This window comes from Glycine soja, chromosome 6, assembly GCF_004193775.1.
Source record: "Glycine soja cultivar W05 chromosome 6, ASM419377v2, whole genome shotgun sequence".
In the NCBI taxonomy this organism is placed as follows: Eukaryota; Viridiplantae; Streptophyta; class Magnoliopsida; order Fabales; family Fabaceae; genus Glycine; species Glycine soja.
The window spans coordinates 18,443,929-18,465,421 of record NC_041007.1 but is presented as its reverse complement, the minus strand read 5'-3'; the positions used below and the strand labels follow the sequence as shown (position 1 = coordinate 18,465,421).

Below are 21,493 nucleotides of genomic sequence, written 5' to 3'. Positions count from 1 at the left end.
TGTACTGACTTGGTGAAAGAAAACTAAATGAGGGTCAAATAAAAAAAAACTAATATATCTTCTAGTTAAAAAACAAAAGAATAAAAAAAAAAAAGTCCCCAGTTTATTGTCCCCAGATTCCCCCACCCACAAAAATCACGGTTGGCCCATAAAAGGGAAAAGTCAGAAAAGAAAACACAAAATCATCCATTCACAGAGTGCCACGTGTCGGATCAGCCTTTCAGCAATGATAATTATAATTCGGAATCTACCCTGAAGCTCGTTCCCACACTGTCCCATATATACCGCACCCGCATCCCCTCACACACACCAAACACAACATCAACAACAACAACAACAACACGAGGGGCATTTCCTGTAATTCACACACACACACACAACAACAATACGGTGTCGTTTCATCCACTTATAATCCTTTCCAAAAAAAAAAAAACGCTAACCCTAGCCTTTTCCCCCTTTCGTCTTTAGCCGCGTTTTTTCGATCGCGATTTCTTTTTCCTCTCTCCCTCGATTCCTCCCCCAATCTTCCCGCCACCTCTCCAATCGATTCCGCCTCTCGCTAGCTCGGGATTTTCTGCGGCGATCGATCCCAATTTTTCCCCTGTCGGAGCGCTGGATGCGTTTTTAGGGTTTCCTTCGCGGATCTGTTTTTCCCAACACGGGATCTGGTAGGGGAATTTTCGATTTGATTTGGGTTCTGGGTGTTTTTCGTATCGTCCCATTTTCTGTGATTTTGGGTGAATTATTTTTCGACGCGTGTTTGATTTGGGTTCGATCCTTCTGAAACTTGGTTTGGGTTGTTAGATCTCGCGTCAGGTTATTCGATTCGGTTCGAATCGTGATAGTTGTCCATCGTTCTCGCTGGATTTTGAAAGATCTAGGGTTAGGGTTTTCTTAAATTGGGGGCTTTTGTTGTTTGGTTGAATTTCTTTGGGGAAATTTCAATTCCGTGAGTAATTAGGGTTCTCCTGTTTGATTACGTCCAATTTGAGGTTTTAATTGTCCGATTCAGCCGTTTGCCATATAATTTGACGGAGACTGGTTTAAGGTATAATAAATGGATTATTGTTATTATTATTGTTATTATTATTATTATTATTATTATTATTATTATTATTATTGGTGACAATTATTGTTTTTGTGTTTGCTTTATGATTAAAATTTCTTGCATTTTATTTAATGGTAATTTTTTTTAATTGTCTGGTCATTTGGGCAGTGGTGTGGATGTCTTCTTTTTTAGAGTAAATAATGTCAATTTACCAAATTGTCCCTAAATGTCGTACTGTAATTGCTAATGGTGTGTTCATTGGGCTCTGGTTGTGAAAGGAAATGTTCCATGTTGCCTTGGTGATTGGGCCCACCAGCCTTGTATGATTATGATATTAATATTAATGTTAAAATGTCGAGTTACAGTGATTTGAATAGAAGATATTCTTATCCAGAACTGGGGGGTTCAACACCTAGTCTTCCACTAACTGCTCTTACAATGTAGCTGTTATATAATATTTCTTCTTGCTTTTGAGTATTTCTTTTACTAACCGTGGTATGTTTTATTGTTCTGTAATATCTTCAAGTGATTAGTGTTGTAGCAGTTTCATTTCTTGCTTTTAAGTATTACTTCTTGGTTTTTTAGACAATACAACCAACTGGTGAATACAGTTATCAAGTGCATGTCTTTGAATTAAGTGTTGGAGGGTTTCAAACCAAAATCCGATATCGGTTAAGCTGTTTGAGTAAACAGAGGATAGTGGACCTTATTAATTTATGTATTTCCTTATATCAAGCCTTGAATATTTGTTGTGCAAAGATTGGAAGTGTGGGTTCATTTACTAATATTAATCTAAGACTGAACAATACTGAGATATGTTGAAGGTGTTTCACTGAATGTTTAGAAATAGTTATTAGCTTTTTTCTTCAAAAGAAATCTTGTAGCAATGGCTCACTTAGCAGGCAAATGTTGTTATATTGCATGCATCATCCCCCATTCCAAATTGTTTTACTTCTTAACCAGAATAATGTACTTTGATGCATGAAGGTTGTTGTCTTATTCCTTATTGAATCCTGTCCTGCAGGTAATTATGGTGCAGAAGCGTTCTTTTGATGCTGAGGAAATACTTGAGGGGTCTTTCAAACACTCAAAACATGCAGGACCAAGCACTGAGCTTTTTTCATTATCAGAATCTGTTTTTCCTGATGATGATTGCCATTTACATATGCCAAAAACTTCAGGTGGGTGTTTAGTTGACGGCCTCTCCATGTTTGAGCAACAACTACAAAATCTGAAATAAAAATATTCATTTCAATGAGTTTCAAGTCTGCTTATTAGTCAACCATTTTAAACTAAATGTTTGTGCTTCAGAATTTAGAATTATTCCACTTTCTTATTTTTGTTTCTTTTGTTCTGCATTTTGGCTGATTTCATTATATAATCTAGTAGGGTCAGAAGAGTAGCTTGACTTATTGTCATATTTTCATATGTTTGTCCGTCAAAACTTAGCTCTCATTCATCTATTACTCTGCTTGAACATTAAAAAGTATATTTGAATGCTAGTGTATTCTGACATCTTGTGGGACTTACCTGGAAAGGGGCAAATTGAAGGACTATTTGGTGTATTTTTATGCCTTTTAGATTTTTATGTTAAATTTCACTGAATACATTTTGATATAGTCTACATTATTTGTAGAGGATGGATGTACACAATGTAGTAGTGAAGGTATTGAGAAGCTTGGAGGTGAAAGTTTTGGTGAACTTCCTACAGGGGCTGGGAACTCTGAAACAAGCTTCCCTGTAATAGATATTCCTGCTTCTTCTTGGGCTACCAGTAGCACAACTCAAGATCTCCACTTAGAACCACCTTTACATCTTTCCCTTTTTCCGGAGTATTTTAGTCCAGAGCGACCGATAAGGACATTAACCCGCTATGAGGACATCTATTCCATACTCCTTGAACACTCTCCTCGTAAACCTGTATCTGTTGGACCTGATCATCAAGCTGATGTTCCAGCATGGGATATTTCGGGTGCCACTAATAGGCCAAATGCCTCTGATGCTGTTTCAGTTTCAGACTTTACTGTAGGGGACATTGACGGAACTGAGAAAAGACTGATGGGGACCTGTGTAATCCCTATGCCTCAGATGGAATTGTCTAGCAATGATGATGAAGTTGGAAAGGGGAGAACTGACTGTAGCTGTGAAGACCAGGGATCCATGAGATGTGTCAGACAACATATCGCTGAAGAAAGAGAAAAACTCAGAAAATTATTTGGGCCTAAGAAATTCACTGAATTGGGTTTCACTAACATGGGAGAACAAGTGGCAGAAAGTTGGAGTGCTGAGGATGAACAGCTATTTCACGAGGTTGTTTTCAATAATCCAGTATCCCTTGACAAGAACTTCTGGAACTATCTTTCCATTGTTTTTCCTTCACTAACCAAAAAGGAAATAGTGAGTTACTACTTTAATGTCTTCATGCTTCGAAGGAGGGCAGAGCAGAACAGGAATGACCTGTTAAGCATTGACAGTGATAGTGATGAATGGCAAGGTAGTGAGGGCAATGATATTGCAACTCGAGAGGAAGACGAGGACTCTGTTGCTGAGTCCCCTGTATGTCATGATGAGACTTCTATGGCTGACTGCCACAATAATGGTCTGCAAGCCTATAATGAGTATGCTGCTGGCGAAACTTGTCCAGCTAATGAAACAGTAGATTGTACCAATAGGAACATAGATGATGATTCCAAATATGATCCTGTAGAGATGCATCACTCTAGGTGTTCCCCTCCTCTAATTCAATCCCAGGATCAGCCTGTTTGGCAGGATTCATGTGATGAAAAAGTTAAAGATGATTCATGCACATCATCAGACATAGGAGTTGTCTCACAGGAGACTAAGGTTACCGAGAATGGTGATCATTGGTGTGGTAACTATAATGGGGTAACCAATGGTTATAGCCAAGGATATGTTTTAGAGCATTGTGATGCAAAAGTGTGGGATTCTGGATTTGTATCATGCTCTAAAAATAAGATTGACTTCTTACCTACATGCAACATGATAGAAGAGGTTTTTGGTGATGGACGAAGGCAAGACATGAGAAGAGCTTGAGCAAATCCCGGGCTTTTATGTGAAGTGAATCTCAGTTAGCATTCTCTGCTAAGGGTGATCTGACTTCGATTTTTCTTTTTGTATATTTGACATAAGATTCAAAAAGTAGCCTTCATTGTAAAATAGTGTTTTGGAAGGTGATTTGGTCTTTCTGAGTTCTGTCGTCTCATATATTCTTCTTAAGTCCTTTTGGAACTGTAAAGTTTCTTATTCCTTAATTTATGAGTTTCCACTTTGAGGTGGGATACAAGATTGGAGGGAGGAAATAGTTGGTGGAAAATAAACCATCACTGAAGGAAGAGTTCCGGTTTTATGATGTAATTTGGCATTATTTAATCGTTAATGAAAATTCTCAATGGTATATTGCTTTCATTCATTTAGTTCAACCTAGTGGAACAGCCCTGGTTTGTTTTACGTATTAAAAATATTGCTTTCATTCTCAATGGCATTTTGAACCTGTTAGTAAGTATTGGAATCAAATATAATCCAATTCAATTAAGATGCAATCCTATATGATATGAGTTTTATATTTTTCACCTACAGTTCAATTTATATCATATAATTAAATTTATTATTATTATATATAAATTAATTATTAAATATAAAGTATTTTTTATCCATATAATTTATTAAATTATTAAATTAAATCACTCAATTTATTTTTTCAAGTTGTTTTTATCTATCTTGATTTGGTTAAAAAAATTGTAAAAATTCAATCCAACCTGGAAAAAATTTGATTGGATTAGGTAAGGGTCCAGTTAAATTTAACTCAACCCAATCCAATCTCAACCCAATCCAATTGGTAAATATCCCTTATGTTAATAAGATGAAACAAATTTTTTTCCTTAAACAAATGCCTAGAAAATCAACATTAATTATTACTGTGTTGTAAAAAGAGTTGGCTATGTCATTTTATAATAATGTTAAACAGAAACAAAAACATAATAATTTTCAACTAAAACATGCTAAACAAAATTTATTAGATTCTAAATTATGATAATTGATTAAGAAGATGAAAAACTGTTCAACCAAAGCAAAACAAACCGTGAAAGATTGATTTAATTTGGTTTGAATTTGACTCTCAAATAAAATAAAATAAGTTTTTTTAGTCCTCTAATTTATGTTTTAGATTTAATTTGGTTCTTTATTTTTTTTAATTAAATTTGATCTTCTAATTTTTTAAATTGATTCAATTTAGTATTTCATTCTAAATTATAAAGATTAGACTTTGTGAAGGTTCAAAACCTTCACCAAGTGATTTTAAACCATTACAAAATGCATATCTCTCAAAAAATGAATTGGTTTAAAAGATTAGAGAATCAAATTGATCACAAAATAAACTAGAGGATCAAATTGAATAGATTTTAAAAATCAAAAGACTAAATTAAACCCAAAAAAATTAGACGACCAAATTAAATTTAAATAATAAATTAGAGAAAAAAACTAACTTAACCTAAAAATAACTCAAACAAGATATTATGTACATTAAAAAGTTAACATTGCAAAAATAAAAATTAGCGGGGCACATTTCAAGTAGATTTATCCTTAGCCGTGGGTAAACAAATGATTATTTTTCTTTAGATTAAATATATTTTTAGTTCTTTAAATTTTAATAATTATTTTTTTAATCCTTAAAAAATATATTTTATCTTTTTATTAGTCCATCATTTTTTTAAATGCTTTAGTCCTTTTCTTTCTTTGTGTTAATGGGTGTCATAATTTGTGATGGTTTTTTTACCCTTCATAAATGATTTTTAATTTAATTTCTTTATAAAAAATTTATGTTAGTTTAAAACCGTCAAATTATGTACAAAAATCATAATAGTGCATCCATGTTTTTATGTTTCTTCGTTAAAAGTGCTAGAATATGCAAAAAAACATCATAAAACCATGTGAGTCAAATATTTTGACGGTTTAAAATCATTTTTGACTATTAAAAATTGTCACTAATTGTGAAATCATGAACATTACGAAAAAAAGAGACTAATAAAAATAATTTTTTAAGGAGTAAAAAAATAATATCCAAATATAAAATTAAAAGACATGAGTAGATAATAAGGTACCCAAGCTTATGGGGACTCATCATTTCACTCATTAGGAGGTACTTAAATAACTTTAATTATATATCAATTAAGTTGCTCTAATTCAATTTTAAAATAAATATAAGTAATTTAGAAATATTTATCTTTAGTATAATATGTTTTAAATTTATTTTTTTGTTTTTAATTATATATATATATATATATATATATATATATATATATATATATATAAAAGTTGATGTGAGATTAGTATCTCGTCTCATTTCGTTTCATTGTCATCCGTAATAATGTCCTAGTGTAGAGTCTTTTTTCATATTTATAAATTCATTAATATTTTTTACAATATTTTCATTTAAGAATTATCATTTCAATTATCAATATATATATATATATATATATATATATATATATATATATTAATAAAAGTAAAAATATCATAACATGAAAATAAATATCATTATGTGAATAACAAATAAACACTGTCTGTCAATATTTATAAAATACATAAATCAACACTTAAAATTAAACACAAGAACTAAAATTATAATTTTTTTTAAAGTGATACAGAATATCTCAATTCAAAAATAGGAAAATAAAATTTCAAAATTTTAAAAGTGGAAGATAAAATGTCTTTATTAAAAAATGAAAGACTATACTCACAAATTTAAAAACAAAAAGGAGAGCATAAGTTACACTTTAACCAAAAATTTATGGTACTTAATTTCATAATATTATTGAAATTTATTGTCCTTTTTTATAATAAGTATTAAAATAAATAAATTTATAAATTTACATACTACTAAAATATTTATTTACCCTAAAAAATTTAATATAATATATAAATTAAAATAATAATAAAAACACTAATTATCTGTGCAATGTACGAATCCACATACTAATACACCAAAATAGAAAAAAGAAAAATATATATATATATATACTAGAATCTACTTGTATACAAAGATGGATATACGGGAGGCAACCAGAGGCTTTTATCTAATAATATATATTTTTTAGTTATATATGTAATAATATATATTTTTTGTGAAAAATATTATTAAATACATAGTAATAATAATTAATAATATATACTAATTAATAACAAATACACTACTTCTAGTATAAGTAGTATATACTAGTTAATATATAATAATATTTACTACTTCCAATAAAAATAAAATAATAGATATTAATTAATTAATATATGTTACCATTATTGTATACTAATTTTTTTAATAATATATGTTGCTACTAGTTATGATCTATTCTATATATATACTAATTAATAGATCTAATAAAAATGACATTTTTATATGGCGTTTTATTAATAGTTATTATCTATTTATTTATATATCTAGTTATTAACATTCTATAATAAACATATTTATATTATATATATATTTATGACATTTGATTTTTAATTAATTATTATTATATGATTAATGTGTTTGTCTCTTTTTTTATTATGAAATTATTATTGTGAATCCTATTTGATTGTAATTGTGCTTGTCAGACCAAAAAAACCCTTTAAAACTTGAAAAAAAAAATACAAGTTATAAACCAAATATATTTTCTTCTTTGTATCATTTAAATAAAAAAAATTTAATTTTATATATAAAACTAATAAATAATTTTATAAAATTTATTATTTATTAAATATTTATTTGTTAGAAAATAGATATTTAAATAATTATGATACAAACAAAAAAAAATTCAACCCCTTGATGGTTCCCTGGATCAGTCGCTGCCTGTATAGAAGAGTCCAACTATTGATCTTGTTTTTTGGGGTTATTCTTTTTACCAAATTGTTATTATTTACCTTAGTTTTCTCAAAAAGAGATAAAACAGTTGAAACTTGCCTCTAGATCTAGAATATCTACAAGAGAGGTGAATAATGGTTTTTCTTGAGATTTTAAAAGGGTTTGAGTTTTATTTTGCTGGGGTGGGACCGGAGGGAGAAGAGTTATATTGCTTTAACATTTTGGCTAAGAGAATAAGTGAATTGAGGCAGAGGATACATAAATGCACAATCCCCACTTGCACAATCTCCCTTTTATGCATTGTGCTTGTTCCTTTTGACCTAATGAATTTTCATTGAGAGCCCAATATGTTACATAATTTATTTTGTGAGAGAGGTTAGAAAGTTAAGTATTAGGAATTATTGTGGTTTTCCAAAAATCTTATGTATGCTAAATTTGAGAATTTTGTCTAATCTTTCATTCTTTTTTTAAAATGCTTAGATACTTTGGAAAATACAATGACTAATCCTCCCAACGACATTGAAAGACATTGACTACGTTCTTTTTGGTTGTGAGTAGCTAATCTACTTAGTGACACTTTTAAATTCTTTTAGGAGAAGCAAGTAAACTCCAAAATATATTCTTTTGTGATATTTGATTTCTAGGAATACTTGAAAATGAAGTAAAATATTTATTTATGCTTGATTGAAATTTATTCCTTGAAATTCTTAATAGTTTTGATAAGGTATTTAAAAGTGGATATTAGATTTTTTTATTGTGAGTTTATGTTTGATTACCGTTCGTTACAATGAAGAGATAATGTAGCCTATGAGTAAAATACTCATAGTATATATATGGTTTTCATTTGCTAAAACGAAGAGATAATGTAGCCTATAAATCGAACACTCATAGTATATATGTATTTTCCGTTTACTGCAATGAAAAGAAAATGCAGCCTGTGGCTTGAATATCCATATTTCTTAAAGATCTGTCCACTGCAACAAAGATATAATACAACTTATGAGTTAAATGTTGTAGTTCTATAATTATCGTTCACTACAACTACGGTCAGAAATGGGCTAGACCGCCTATCAAGGGCCTTTGGCCTGATCTGGCTTGTTTAGTATAAATGCCAGGCTCAGGCTTTTTGAAAAGCCTATTTAAAGGCTCAAGCTTTTAAAAAAAAAGCCTGATAGACCTCTCAGGCTGACCTGTTTAATATGTGTGTGTGTGTGTAAACTTTTCTTGATTCTTATTTCTTATTTATTTTAGTATTTGACATTAAGACTAGATTATCAAATGAAACTTATGGTATTTTACTTAGCTTGTTTATTTTGTTGAATACTTAAAGTGCTTCGATTATAATTCTTACTTGGGTTGTTGTGATTAGTGAATTTTAATCTCATATTAGAGTGCTCTAATTAATTTTAACTTTTTTTTTCATGCACAAACTAAAAGGGAAGTATGTGTCTTTCTTTATATTAAATTTTAAAAAGTACAATAGGAATTTTCAAAATTTTACTATATAGTCATTAGATTCCCTTCATATATAATATTCATTGTAAAATACGATTTTTAATAGGCTCGCAAGCCAAGCCAAACTTTTAAATAGGCTAGACCAAGCCTAACAAAAAGCATATGACAGGTAAATAGGTCATGCCAAACTTTATATTTTTAATTTAGACCAAGGTCAGGTCTAGCTAAGCCTAGCCTGACCTGGTCTGTTTCCACCTCTAGTTACAACGAAAAGATAATGTGGTCTATGTGTATATAGTAGAATGCAAGTTTTTACTAAGTTGTTATTCTTGAATACAAGTTTATATATAGTTCTAAAAGTTTCCAAGTATATATTAGTTTCTAAAAGTGAGTTTTTTTTATTTCACTTTTATTTAATGTCATTTAAATTCTTTATGGGTGTAAAGGCTCATGCTATGTTTGTACTCTATTTTCTGCTTTGTATTTTATGCCTTCATTAAGTCTTCGCGAGTTACCTTTTTTTTTTCATTCCCCCCAAATACATAGGTGGTTGAGTAGCTAACTTCTTGAGATTTGTTGACTTACCTAGAAATTTGTTTGCCTTTTTGGTAGGCCTCCATTACGTTTGATGAAGAATATTTTTTTTTACTCCAGTATAATGCAACTACAGGGATAAAGGTAGGAATAGATATAGAAAAATTCCTTTATTTTGAGATGTAGATAATCCTATCTTATAGATATGCTTAAGGTGTAATTATGATGTTTCAAGACACTTTGGTGATTAGTATTTATGACAAACACCACTACTAGTTAATATTTTGGATATTATGTCAAGGGCCTATGTTGTGATCTATGGTCTCGATATCTATTTGTATGAATATATAATATGTTTTTACAGACTATTCAATGTGGGATTTGTCCTGTTTTTAGGAAAAATTCTATCGGATTTTCGGTAACCTTTTTTGGTTAGGGTTTTAATTGTGATTTAGAGTGAAGTACTCTTAGGCTAGCCAGACTAAAAAAATTATAGTTTGTACGCTGATCACGATCCAAGAATGAATCATGACATGTAGTATTTTGAATTCATGGTAATAAAGTAACTCTGAGAGGAGAATGGAGGTGGGAGTATTCTTGACATTCTTTGTTTTTGGTAAATGTATTCAAGAAATGGGAGTATACTGTGTATTCTGCTACTATACAGTTTGGAGTATTCTATGATTCCTCTCCAATCATATTGCAAAAGGATGAAGTTGCAATTTTTAGTTATATTGTTGAAGATCTAAACAGCTAGACCAATCAGTTTCCATCCAAAATCTCAACCGATAAATAAAATATGAATATATCTCTAACGGTGATAAATACGAAACCATAGGTGAGACCCTTGTCTAAGACTTCACCGTAGGCAACACCATGATTAATGGGTTTCTTTGCCCATTTATCAAAAAAAGTTTCAACTCTTTGCCATTTATGGACATCCCAAAGGGTCCAACAAGCATCTCACGTGGAACATCATCATAAGTTTGTTCAAAGATGTGACGATTCCATGCTTATTGTTAGGATATTTTAATGAAATTTATAATTTGAAGTAAAAGATGGGAGGCAGCCTGGTTGATCTAAACCAGGCGATGAAATTTAATGATGCTTTGGATGATTGTCACTTATTGGACCTGGGTTTCTCGACCTATAAATACATTTGGACAAATAGAAGAAAAGAACCTTTCAATATCTAAGAAAGGTTAGACAACACAATAACTAGAGGAATTAGTGAGAGAAACTATAAGTATTACATCTTATTAGATATGATTATGATTATTGTCCAAGATGTTTCATTCTTCTTGGGCAGCTCAAAAGCCACTAAGATCAGAGAATGATCATAGTCATATCTAATAAGATGTGATACTTGTACCTTGAAGAAAGATTAGACGATAAAATAACTAATGATAATTATAAGAAGTATTGAGAGAAATTACAAAGTATCATATCTTATCATATATGATTATGATCAATGTTTTTGTTTCAATTTACAAAGACTTGACTTCATTTTAACACAAAATATAATAATACTACATTCTTTTTTATTAATGAGACTCAATTAAGAACATATTATTTTTTGGTCTTATAAATAGAAAAAAGGTAGTATTTTTTTGGTAACTTGGTAAAATAATAATATATTATTTATCATAAAAGTAATTATTTTAATAATTATTTCTTAAAAATATTTTCCAATATATTTAATTTCAGAGGGTTCATGAAAATTTGTATAAAATTATACTAAAATAATATTTGATCATCAATTTTTTTTCCATAAATCTCTATAGGTTATTGATTAATACTAATGTGGACAGGAATCACCATGAAATTGGTTCACGTTCGAGGGATCATACACAAGGAATCGTCTTCAACCAAACCCTTTATTAGGGTCATTTAAACAACCATGTTTAAGAAACGTAGCTTTGGGTTTCGTTTCGTTGAAATTTCTAAAACGGTGAAGGTTTTAATATCCCAAGTCAAAACTGACAGCTTCTACTTTCTCTGTTCCTGGATACAAACTAATCAATGAGAAAGTGACGTAGCTTCATATGAAGCTTCTAAGCCTTGGATCTTCTTCATCAATGGAGTCCTTTGCTTCTTGAATATCAATGGCAGCGGAGTAGAGAAGGAAGAAAGATGGTTGGAGACGCCACTTCAAGGAGAAGATGAGTCAAGAAGAAATTCACCACCATACGAAGCCATGGATAAAAGCTTGAAGGAATGAGAAGATGAGTGGTGGGAGAGGGAGAGAAGGTGCATGAAATTTTGTGCCTCAAATGAGGTCTGAACTTTGAAGTGTATTTCTGAAATGATCAAAGTTAAAAAAATACACATACATGGACTCTATTTATAACCTAAGTGTCACACAAAATTGGAGGAAAATTTGAATTTCTATTCAAATTTCATTTGAATTTGAAATTGAATTTGTGGAGTCAAATTTTGGAGCCAAAATTTCACTAATTATGACTAGTGAATTTTAACTATAGTTCAGCCTACTAATCCAAGATCAAGTCCAAGATTCTCCACTAAGTGTGCTTAGGTGTCATGAGACATGTAAAACATGAAGGATATACACAAAGTGTGACTATATGATGTGACAATGGGGTGTAGCAACTAAATACTCACCTCCCCCTCTAAAATTTAATTGGATTGGACTTCTTCCAATTTAATTAAATTTATTTCTCAACATACACATCAAATATTTACTTAATGCATGTAAAATTACAAAACTACCCCTAATACAAAAACTAGTCTAGGTGCCCTAAAATACAAGGGCTGAAAAATCCTACATTTCTAGGGTATCCTACCTATATTATGGAGCCTAAAATACAAGGCCAAAAAATAATGAAATCATAATCTAATATGTACAAAGATAAGTGGACTCATACTTAGTCCATGAGCCCAAAATCTACCCTAAGACTCATGAGAATCCTATGACCTTCTCTTACATCTCTGGCCCAATCTTCTTGGAGTCTTCATCCAATGCCCTAGGGGGGGGGGTAGGATTGCATCAGAAAGAACATGGTCATGGTGTCTGAGGCTCTTTAGAATCCCGAGTTGGCTATGAAAGCCAAAGGTATGGAGATTCATGTGTTTCTTTTCATCGATTGTTGGACGTCTTTGTTAGAACCAATTGAAGGAAGATGAATGATAATAATTTATACTTTAATAGAGGAATAAAAGAGATGTTGTTCTTGGAGAGAAAGAGAGACATCTGAGTTTAGTTTGAGCTTGAAGATCCATTTCACCTCAATTGGTTTCTTCTTTGGAGGTAATTCTGTTAGTTCCTATGTGTGATTCTTCTCTATTGATTGCAACTCTTCAATCATAGCTTGTTTCCAAGTTTGTTCTTTAGCAGCTTCCTTAAAGTCTACAGGTTCAATATCAGCAAGTAAAGCCAAGTGAATTAGATCACCATCATCTGTCACAACATTATCTGGAAACATTTCAAACTGATCAAATTTGATTAGCACGTGCCTATCTCTCTGGGGTCTAGTTCCCTCAATGACTTCATTAGTCTTAGGCATTGGGTTAGCATCATTTGTTCCCTCAATGTCTAAGTCAGCTTCAGAAATTATTAATCTCAATTGACCCTTTTGTTTCTCATGGTTTATATGGAGGGGCTTACAAGGGAGAATGGAAATGTCATCGACACAATTTTCAAGCATGTAGACGAATACCTTAAAGCTAATATCTTCGATAAGGACCAACTTCTTGTGACTCAATTGTATCGGGACGACAACTTGGTGGTGGATTCGATGCCGGTGGAAATTCTCAACGACCTTCGTGAAAGTGCAAGGCTAATGGTGGCAGCAGGGTTAAAGTAGGAATGCTTACACATGTACAGTACTTGCCGGAAGGAGTTTCTTAATGAGATTCTATCGACATTTGCGTCAAAAGAGCTCAACATGAAAGACATTGACAAGGTTGTGAAGACACAGTATTCCATAAAAGCTTTGTGAGTTGTTGATAGCATACTACTACCCAATGAAAGGAGACTCTTTGAATGCGTCTTTGAAAGGTTCATTCTTCTCGAGGAGGAGAACCCTGCATTACCAGGAAGGACATTTACCTTGCTACATCACACAGAATAGATGGGTTCCATTTTTGGAAGAGTTTGGACATTTACCCTGCATCAGCCAGAACTGGAATAGAAGCGTTCAGGTTTGATAAGAGTTTGGGCATTTTGAGGGACTTGTTGAATCTTACTTATTGTGTTAAGGAGCAAGCCATTGCTCGGCTTCATCGGATTACCCTTGATGTGTTGAACTACTCTGAGATGATGTATCATGATTGGGTAGGGTTATTCCGCACTAAGATGATAACAAAGTGGGAAAGTTTTTACTGTCTAGGCACATGGCCATGATAACAGACCTGCTAGACAGCCGTTTGGAAGCCATCTCCAAAAATTACAGCAACCCTTCTTTGGGTTATCTTTTCATCATCAACAATCGGAGTTTCATAGAGCTAAAGTCAATACGACGTAGATTCTGGCCTATCTTTGGCGATGATTGGCTCCAATAAAACAGAACAAAGTTCCAACAAAACCTTGAACTCTCTATCAGAGAAGCTCGTGGAACAAGATTCTGAACCTTTTGAAGCTTGACATCGATGATGAGTTAGAGCCTAATGTTGCGGCCGAGTTAATGAAAAACGAGCTCCGTTCCTTCAGCGAACTCTGATGATATATGCAGCGTTCAGTCTGCATGGTTTGTCTTGAACAAGTAGCTAAGGGAACAACTAATAAAATCCATAGAAATCATTTTGTTGCCAGCATATGGAAACTTCATTCAGAGGGTGCAGGATTTTCTTGGTAATCATGCTCATGAGCACATTAAGTATGGAATATTTAACGTCATGATTGACTCAACAATAATTTGTTTCTTGTAAGGGACTAGATGAATCCGACACCCAAAGGGAAGGAAAGGATGTGTGATTTCCAAAGGATTTGTGCCTTTGTCCTATGTACCATGAAAAAGATAAATGTAGGGAAAATTTTGTTAGATTTTGGTAATCCCTTGTGGTTGGTTATCTTTTTCTGTTTTGTGTTTTAGCGTGATATATATATGGACTATATGCGCTAATCACAATCGAAGAGTGGTCATGATAGAAAAGTGAGAAAATAGTTAAAGGTCCTGTGAATTTAGTTATGGTTAGACGATTCTAATCATATTTAAAATTCCATGCAAGTTGTGTTGTGTTGTTGTTTGAACACCTGACGGTTTAAGATAATCGTATTTTAACTTGATTCCTTAGTGTTCAAGTTTAGAATTTATGGGAGTTGAGAAAGTTTCTCTGAGCCAATTTCTTTTATCCTAGTGTATCTTCAGGTATCTTATAAAAGCTATTGATGTGTTTTAATAATATTTGGACCTTGAGGAATTATGAAACGTTTTAAAAGATTTGAGTAGTGGTTAGAAAGGGTTTATGTTTTTTTTGAAAGGCAAAATCAAATTTTATTCAAAGGACACGAATTGTTACCTTATATCAGAGATAATTACAAATAGATAAAGAATACCCCCAACAACCACCATAAAAAAAGAAAAAGATAAGTTTACACTTCGCAAACAAACCAAAAGGCTTAGACACCAGTTCAGAAAAGATAAACCACTCAAACATGGCCCCTTATAACAAAACCAGACCCAAGACAGTCCCTGAATTTGATGAATGACAGTCTGAACATCTGGAACTACCCCTTGAAACACAACCTTATTACGATGAAGCCATATACACCAAATTGTCGCATGCCAAATGAGTGGACGAAACCATTTTTTTCTCTTCCCACCAAAAAAGAATTTGTGCTGTGAAAAATGTTGTTGCAGCTGATTATGTTGACTCATACACATCATTCCACACTTTAGACGCAAATGAGCAATTCAGAAACAAATGTTGCGCATCCTCTAAATCATTGTCACAAAGCACACAATAAGTATCAATTACAATTTACAACCTCCCTGTGTGATAGAACAACTCTGGTTGGCACCCTTTCGCGCAACAACCTCCATGAGAAAGCCAAAGCACATGAAGGTGCAACACTTTCAAAAAGATTTGGAGAAACTGAAGATGGATTTGCATCAGCACCTCGCATCAAAGCTATAGAAGCCAAACAATAAGCTTCAACAACAGAGAAAGACTTACCACGTGTACCCTAGTACCAGGAATCATGCTCGTCCATGTTCAGATGTGTGTCTAGTAAAATGCCTATCAATTGCAGAAGCATATCTTCCTCCCAACAAAAAAGACTTCTACGCCACTACCAAAGCCAACTCCAATCCGTTGGGTTGTTTTTTATTCATGAATTTTGTGGGTTTCCTTGTAATGGTGTTGTTGGTGAGAAAAGATTTCCCCTTTGGCTCAGGATCTTTCTTTTCTTCATCTCCCTAGAAAAAGTCCTAACTTGAAAATTACTGAGGTAAGGAAAACTTTTCTTTTGTAGTTTTTTTGTTGAGATATGATGTGCTGGGATGATCCTTAATCTTGTATATGAACAATGTTGTTGGCTTGAGTTGGTGTTTGTGGTTTGATGATGAGAAAGTTGAACAATTGAGATTTGTATTTTGATTTATGTTGTGAGTTATCGGTGGGTGAAATTAATGATGAGAAATTCTTTGTTGATAATTGGGTTTAATGTTGTGATGTTTGGGTTGAATGGGATGGTTTTGAGTTTGATAAAAAAAATTGAATCTTGGGTTAAGAATTGAGTTTCAGTCAATTTGAATCGTTTTAATCAATTACATTGTCATATAATTGATTAAAATGAGCTTTCGAGGTTGTATTTTCGCTACAAGTTTGAGAATAATAAATGACAAAGACTTGAAATCAATTATTTTCAAGTTTCAGGGATTTGTCATGGTTCATATCGAATATCCTTAAGCTTGGATATAAGATCCTCAAATCAGCTTGTGCACGCTATCGCTGCAATGGAGCCTCTGTTGTTCATTAATCCTTAGAGTTTGTAACATTCCATTTTTCGTAGGCAAATTTAAAAAGAATTTTTATTTTTTAGATAAATAGAGTTTCAGAAAAATGATCAGGTTTTTATAAATAAATAAATAATGAAAAATAATGATTTGAAGGAAAAAGAATATTTGATTTATTCATTTGATAGGAATAAAATAGAGTTCTTTTTTTTTTTTATAAAATATTAAAAACAAATAAATAGAGTAATAATAAGTTGTGTGTACTTTAGGTATAAATAACGATGCTAGGTCAGTTTTGAGACTGACGATGCCTCTTCTTTTTTTCATGTTCGTTTTCCCCCTTCTCCTCTCAAAATCCTTTCTTTTTCCCGCATCTCACCAAACCTGTCTCAAAAAAACAACGATCTTGGACTCATTCAACGTTGGATCGTCATGAAATTTGAGTATCATGTTCGCAACCCAATTCCGAGCATTCTCATCATTGGGAATTTCGATAACATGTTTGAGCTGAGAGAAATACCTTTCGCATTGTAGCTTTTTCCTTTCCCGCAGAAACCCAAAACGGTCTCAGTAAAACTACGATCCCGGTTTGATTAACCGTTGGATTTTCATGAAGTTTTGATATGTAGTTCAAGATTCAGTTCTGCACACCTTCACCGTTGGTATTTGCGATATAATATTCACGGAGAGAGAAAAAGGAATCGCACCAAGACAGTACAAGTGGAGACTTCAATCCCTTCTCTGTCTGTCTGACGTTTGGGAACTCTATCGGAGCAGTTAGAGGAAAAAACTGAAGGGATCTCAGGGAACCGTTAGAGATGCTGCTATCACTGTCTGAAGACATGTGAGCCCGCTTAGAGGTAAGAGATGAGTTATTCACAATTGGAGATTAGTGAGAACATGTGTAGGGATCCTTAGAGATATAAATTGGAATGAGTTTTGAGGTGTTTTTGCAATTTTCATTTTATCCTTATAATTATTACAGTGAATTATATATGTTTGATGAATTAGTTGATGTCCCAATGAGAAATTGCTGTGAAATTGATGTGTTCTTATATTGAGTGTGAACCCCTTAGAAAAATTAAGCTTTTTTTATTAACGTAAATTATATTTTAAATAATATTATTCAATGACTTATTTTATACAAATTATTACCTTGTTCTAATTTTTCTACAATGATGATCAACATGCTATGTGTATATAATTATTGTAATACTAGAACAATAAATTAAAGAAAATTGTAAGGTTAATGCCTTGTGGTAATTTCTTTTGATGTAATATTAAATTAATTGTTATAGAAATTCTTTGATTAAAAACAATGTAGTTTAATTTACTATATACATATACATATATATGTTTTGTATCATGCAAATATTATTATTGTGTGATGTGTATATGAGTTATAAGGTGTAATAAATTATTATAATGGTATTATAATATTATTGTGAAGATTGAGTAGTACAAAGTTGAATGTGTCAATTTGCTGGATACATGTAAAAATGAGATGGTTGATGTGATATTATGAGATGTTAAATTGTGGGCATGATATTTGATTGTGAATAACTGTGTGTGTTTGACACTTGATGTGACAATAATTATATTGTGAGCTATGAATTATACAATAACCTGACCAGTGTTATCTTGAGAAAAGCGTTGATGTGTAGTGTTTAAGAGAAAGTGTAGGTTTCCTATTCAGGAACCAATGTGAAATTGTAGCGTGATGTGTTAAACGTGTTTGAAACACGAGTGTGAGGTTGTGTGTATTGTATAATTCATGAGCAATGCTTATAAATGAAATGTGTGATGAATTGTGGAATAATATGTTGCCTTGAGATTATAATATTGTTATTGAGATTGAGTAAAAGTGTAAAGTAGAACATGTGTTGAATTGTGAGATATGTGAAAACATGTGATGGTGGATTGTGACATTATGAGATGTGAAATTGTGAATGAGTTTTGGTGGTGAATAAGTGTGTGATTAACTCTTGATGTGACATTATTTGTGTTGTAAGCTGTGAATTGTACAATAACCCGACCAGTGTTATCTTGAGAAAAGTGTAAATGCGCAGTGTTAAAGAGAAAGTGTATGTTTCCTATTTAGGAACCAGTGTTAAATTGTAGCGCAATATGTTGTACGTGTTTAAAACACGAGTGTGAGGTCGTGACTATTGTATAATTCACGAGCAGTGTCTGTGTGCTAAAATGATTTTAGGGGTTGGACCTGAATCAGGAGGGAGAGGCCCTGACGGACTCTTCGGAGTGTAGGCCTTGGGGGTCACCGGGTTTGAGTGCTCCTTTAAGCCTATGCTGATCCCATATGGTTGGAGCATTCTCGCAAAACATCGTGACCTTGACTGGTCTCCCTATGATCTTACTTGATGAGAGTGACCTGACAAACCCATTGTGTGGTGTGTCTTGTTATGTACTCCTAAGTGCCCCAGGGTGATTTTTCACTGACATGGTACCACATTGCATATAGGAATATAGGATTGAGTCTTAGCATAATTGTTGAATACGCTTGCTACTTGTTTATTATGAAATTGATATGTTATTATGTCTTGATCGGAGTGTGTAATTCTTGTTTAATGTGATTGATGATTGAAAAATGTGATTGATGATTGAAAGGTAAATTTTGAATGACAAAGTGGTGGAATTGTGTGAGTTATATTTAAGTAAGTTTTATTTTGTTTATATGATATGTATATCTAGTTGTCTTGTTTCTCTTTAGTAGTTAGAAATGTGATAACTCACTCCCGGTTTGCTGTTTGTGTTTGGATCCTGTGATGATCTTGAACTTTGTGTTTGGGGGAGCAGATGACTAGGTGAACTGCTTTAAGGAATATTGTGCTGAAGGACGTCGGGACACAACGCTCTGATAAGATGTGAGATTGGGACATAAGTTTTTATATTAATTTTATGATGTTAGTCTATTTTATTTTACCTCACTGATTTAACAAAATATTTTTATAAATTTTGACGGCCTTATTTTGAGTCGAATATGTTTTTAACAAGTTTTATTTGGTAATTGAAGTGAATGTGAACCTTTTACCGATGTGATTTTGTTTACCAATATATTTTTATATATTTTATTTATTTATATATATGTCGGGGTAGAGGGTGTCACAGAGTTTCCTAGACTTAGACCAACCGCCCCACCCTCCCCCCTCAAACAAACACACAAATCAAACTCCCCCAGCACATCAAAACAAAACTTTTATCCAAGCGCTGGATAATGCCAATAAAATCCCCCTTAGTCAGCTTTTGGTTTCGTGTCTAAAGGGTGATACCATCTCGGTCACTATTCCTGAAGAGGAGTATCTTTTTGGGCTAGAGAGCTGCAAGAACCATCTCCATGGCCGTTTTCTTTTGCCCAAAGGTGCATTGTCACTCACTACAACCAATCTTTTCTCAAAGTTATTGAAACTCTAGAAGCCACTAGGACAATGGAAACTTACTCCCATAGGTAAGGGTTTCTTTGAACTAGCTTTTTCTTCTCTAGAGGATCAAAGAAAGGTCCTTTTTGTCGACTCTTGGGAAATTTCACTGGGCTTATTGCGAGTGTTCTCATGGTCCCTAGATTTCAATTCTCAGAAGGTTCGTTTATCTTATGCCCAATGCTTGATTCGCATAGTCAGCCTTCCACAGGAGTACTGGAGGCCTAACATCCTTTTCTCCATACCTAGGGGTGTTGGCACCCCTCTACTGCTGGATGATGCCATTATCAAGCGAACTTTTGGCCATTATGCTCATGTTTTAGTGGATCTCGATTTATCCGGAGAGCTGAGAGACCAAGTCCTTGTGGAAAGATCTGGGTATGCTTTTTTTGTCACTATTACTTATGAGCGACTTCCACATTTCTATTTTAATTGTAAAAACATTGGGCACATAGTTGCTAATTGTAAATCCTCTATTCAACATGCTAAGGAACCCCTGGGACATTGTCAAGGAGCTTTGAAGAATAATTCAAAGAAGCTGTTGGTAGTTTATTAGATGATAGTTGATAGTTAATAGTTTTAGAGAATTGTTTTAGAAAGAAGGCTATGTTATTGATTTCTTGGATGATCAATTACAACATACCAATTGCCTATTTATAGGCTCAAGTCACCAACCTCTTAATGGTGGTGAATGTTTCTACATTACTTTAGGTATTTCTAGAGTTTTCATGATAGATTAGTATCATGATAGTTCTAGATTCTTCTATCTTATACATACACTTATAGTTCTAGATTGTTCTACCATATTCATATACATTATAGTTCTAGATTGTTCTACCATATTCATTCACACTATAGTTCTAGGATATTATACTATTTTCATATACATATTGTATTGAAGAATATTCTAGAAATTTGTAGCAATTTCAACACTCCTCCTTGATGCAAAATTCTGTGACTCTGAGCATAGCTCGTAACTCTTCAAATCTTGGTATCGACAACACCTTTGTGAATATGTCTGCAATTTGATCCTTTGTTCTGCAGTAGTCGAGTTTGATCTCTTTAGTTGCTTCAGCTTCTCTGATAAAGTGATACTTGATTGCTATGTGTTTTGTTTTGTTGTGATGAACTGGATTCTTCGCCATTGCAATTGCTGATTTGTTGTCGCAGTTGATTTTAGTAGGCTCATCTTGTTTTTCTCCCATGTCTTCAAGTATCCTACGAAGCCATATAGCTTGACTCGTTGCTT

The 21,493-nt window shown here is 32.7% G+C and overlaps 1 protein-coding gene across 2 annotated transcripts; it reads left to right on the top strand.

Moving 5' to 3' along the window:
• Positions 1-297: 297 nt before the first annotated feature.
• LOC114416604 lies at positions 298-4,474 on the top strand. 2 transcript variants are annotated; one of them, XM_028381528.1, is made up of 3 exons: positions 298-668; positions 2,073-2,229; positions 2,685-4,474. In XM_028381528.1, exons 2-3 carry the CDS (start codon positions 2,079-2,081, stop codon positions 4,100-4,102), a joined length of 1,569 nt encoding a protein of 522 aa, XP_028237329.1. In that variant the 5' UTR covers positions 298-668; positions 2,073-2,078; the 3' UTR covers positions 4,103-4,474. The 2 variants fall into 2 exon arrangements, with proteins under 2 accessions (XP_028237329.1, XP_028237328.1); XM_028381527.1 differs by having other exon boundaries at positions 298-1,048.
• Positions 4,475-21,493: the final 17,019 nt, after the last annotated feature.

Excerpts from the sequence above, each read along its gene's own strand:
- LOC114416604 (XM_028381528.1), top strand. The coding sequence starts at position 2,079 with ATGGTGCAGAAGCGTTCTTTTGATGCTGAGGAAATACTTGAGGGGTCT. Across the intron at positions 2,230-2,684 it reads ACATATGCCAAAAACTTCAG|AGGATGGATGTACACAATGT; the intron begins GTGGGTGTTTAG and ends CATTATTTGTAG.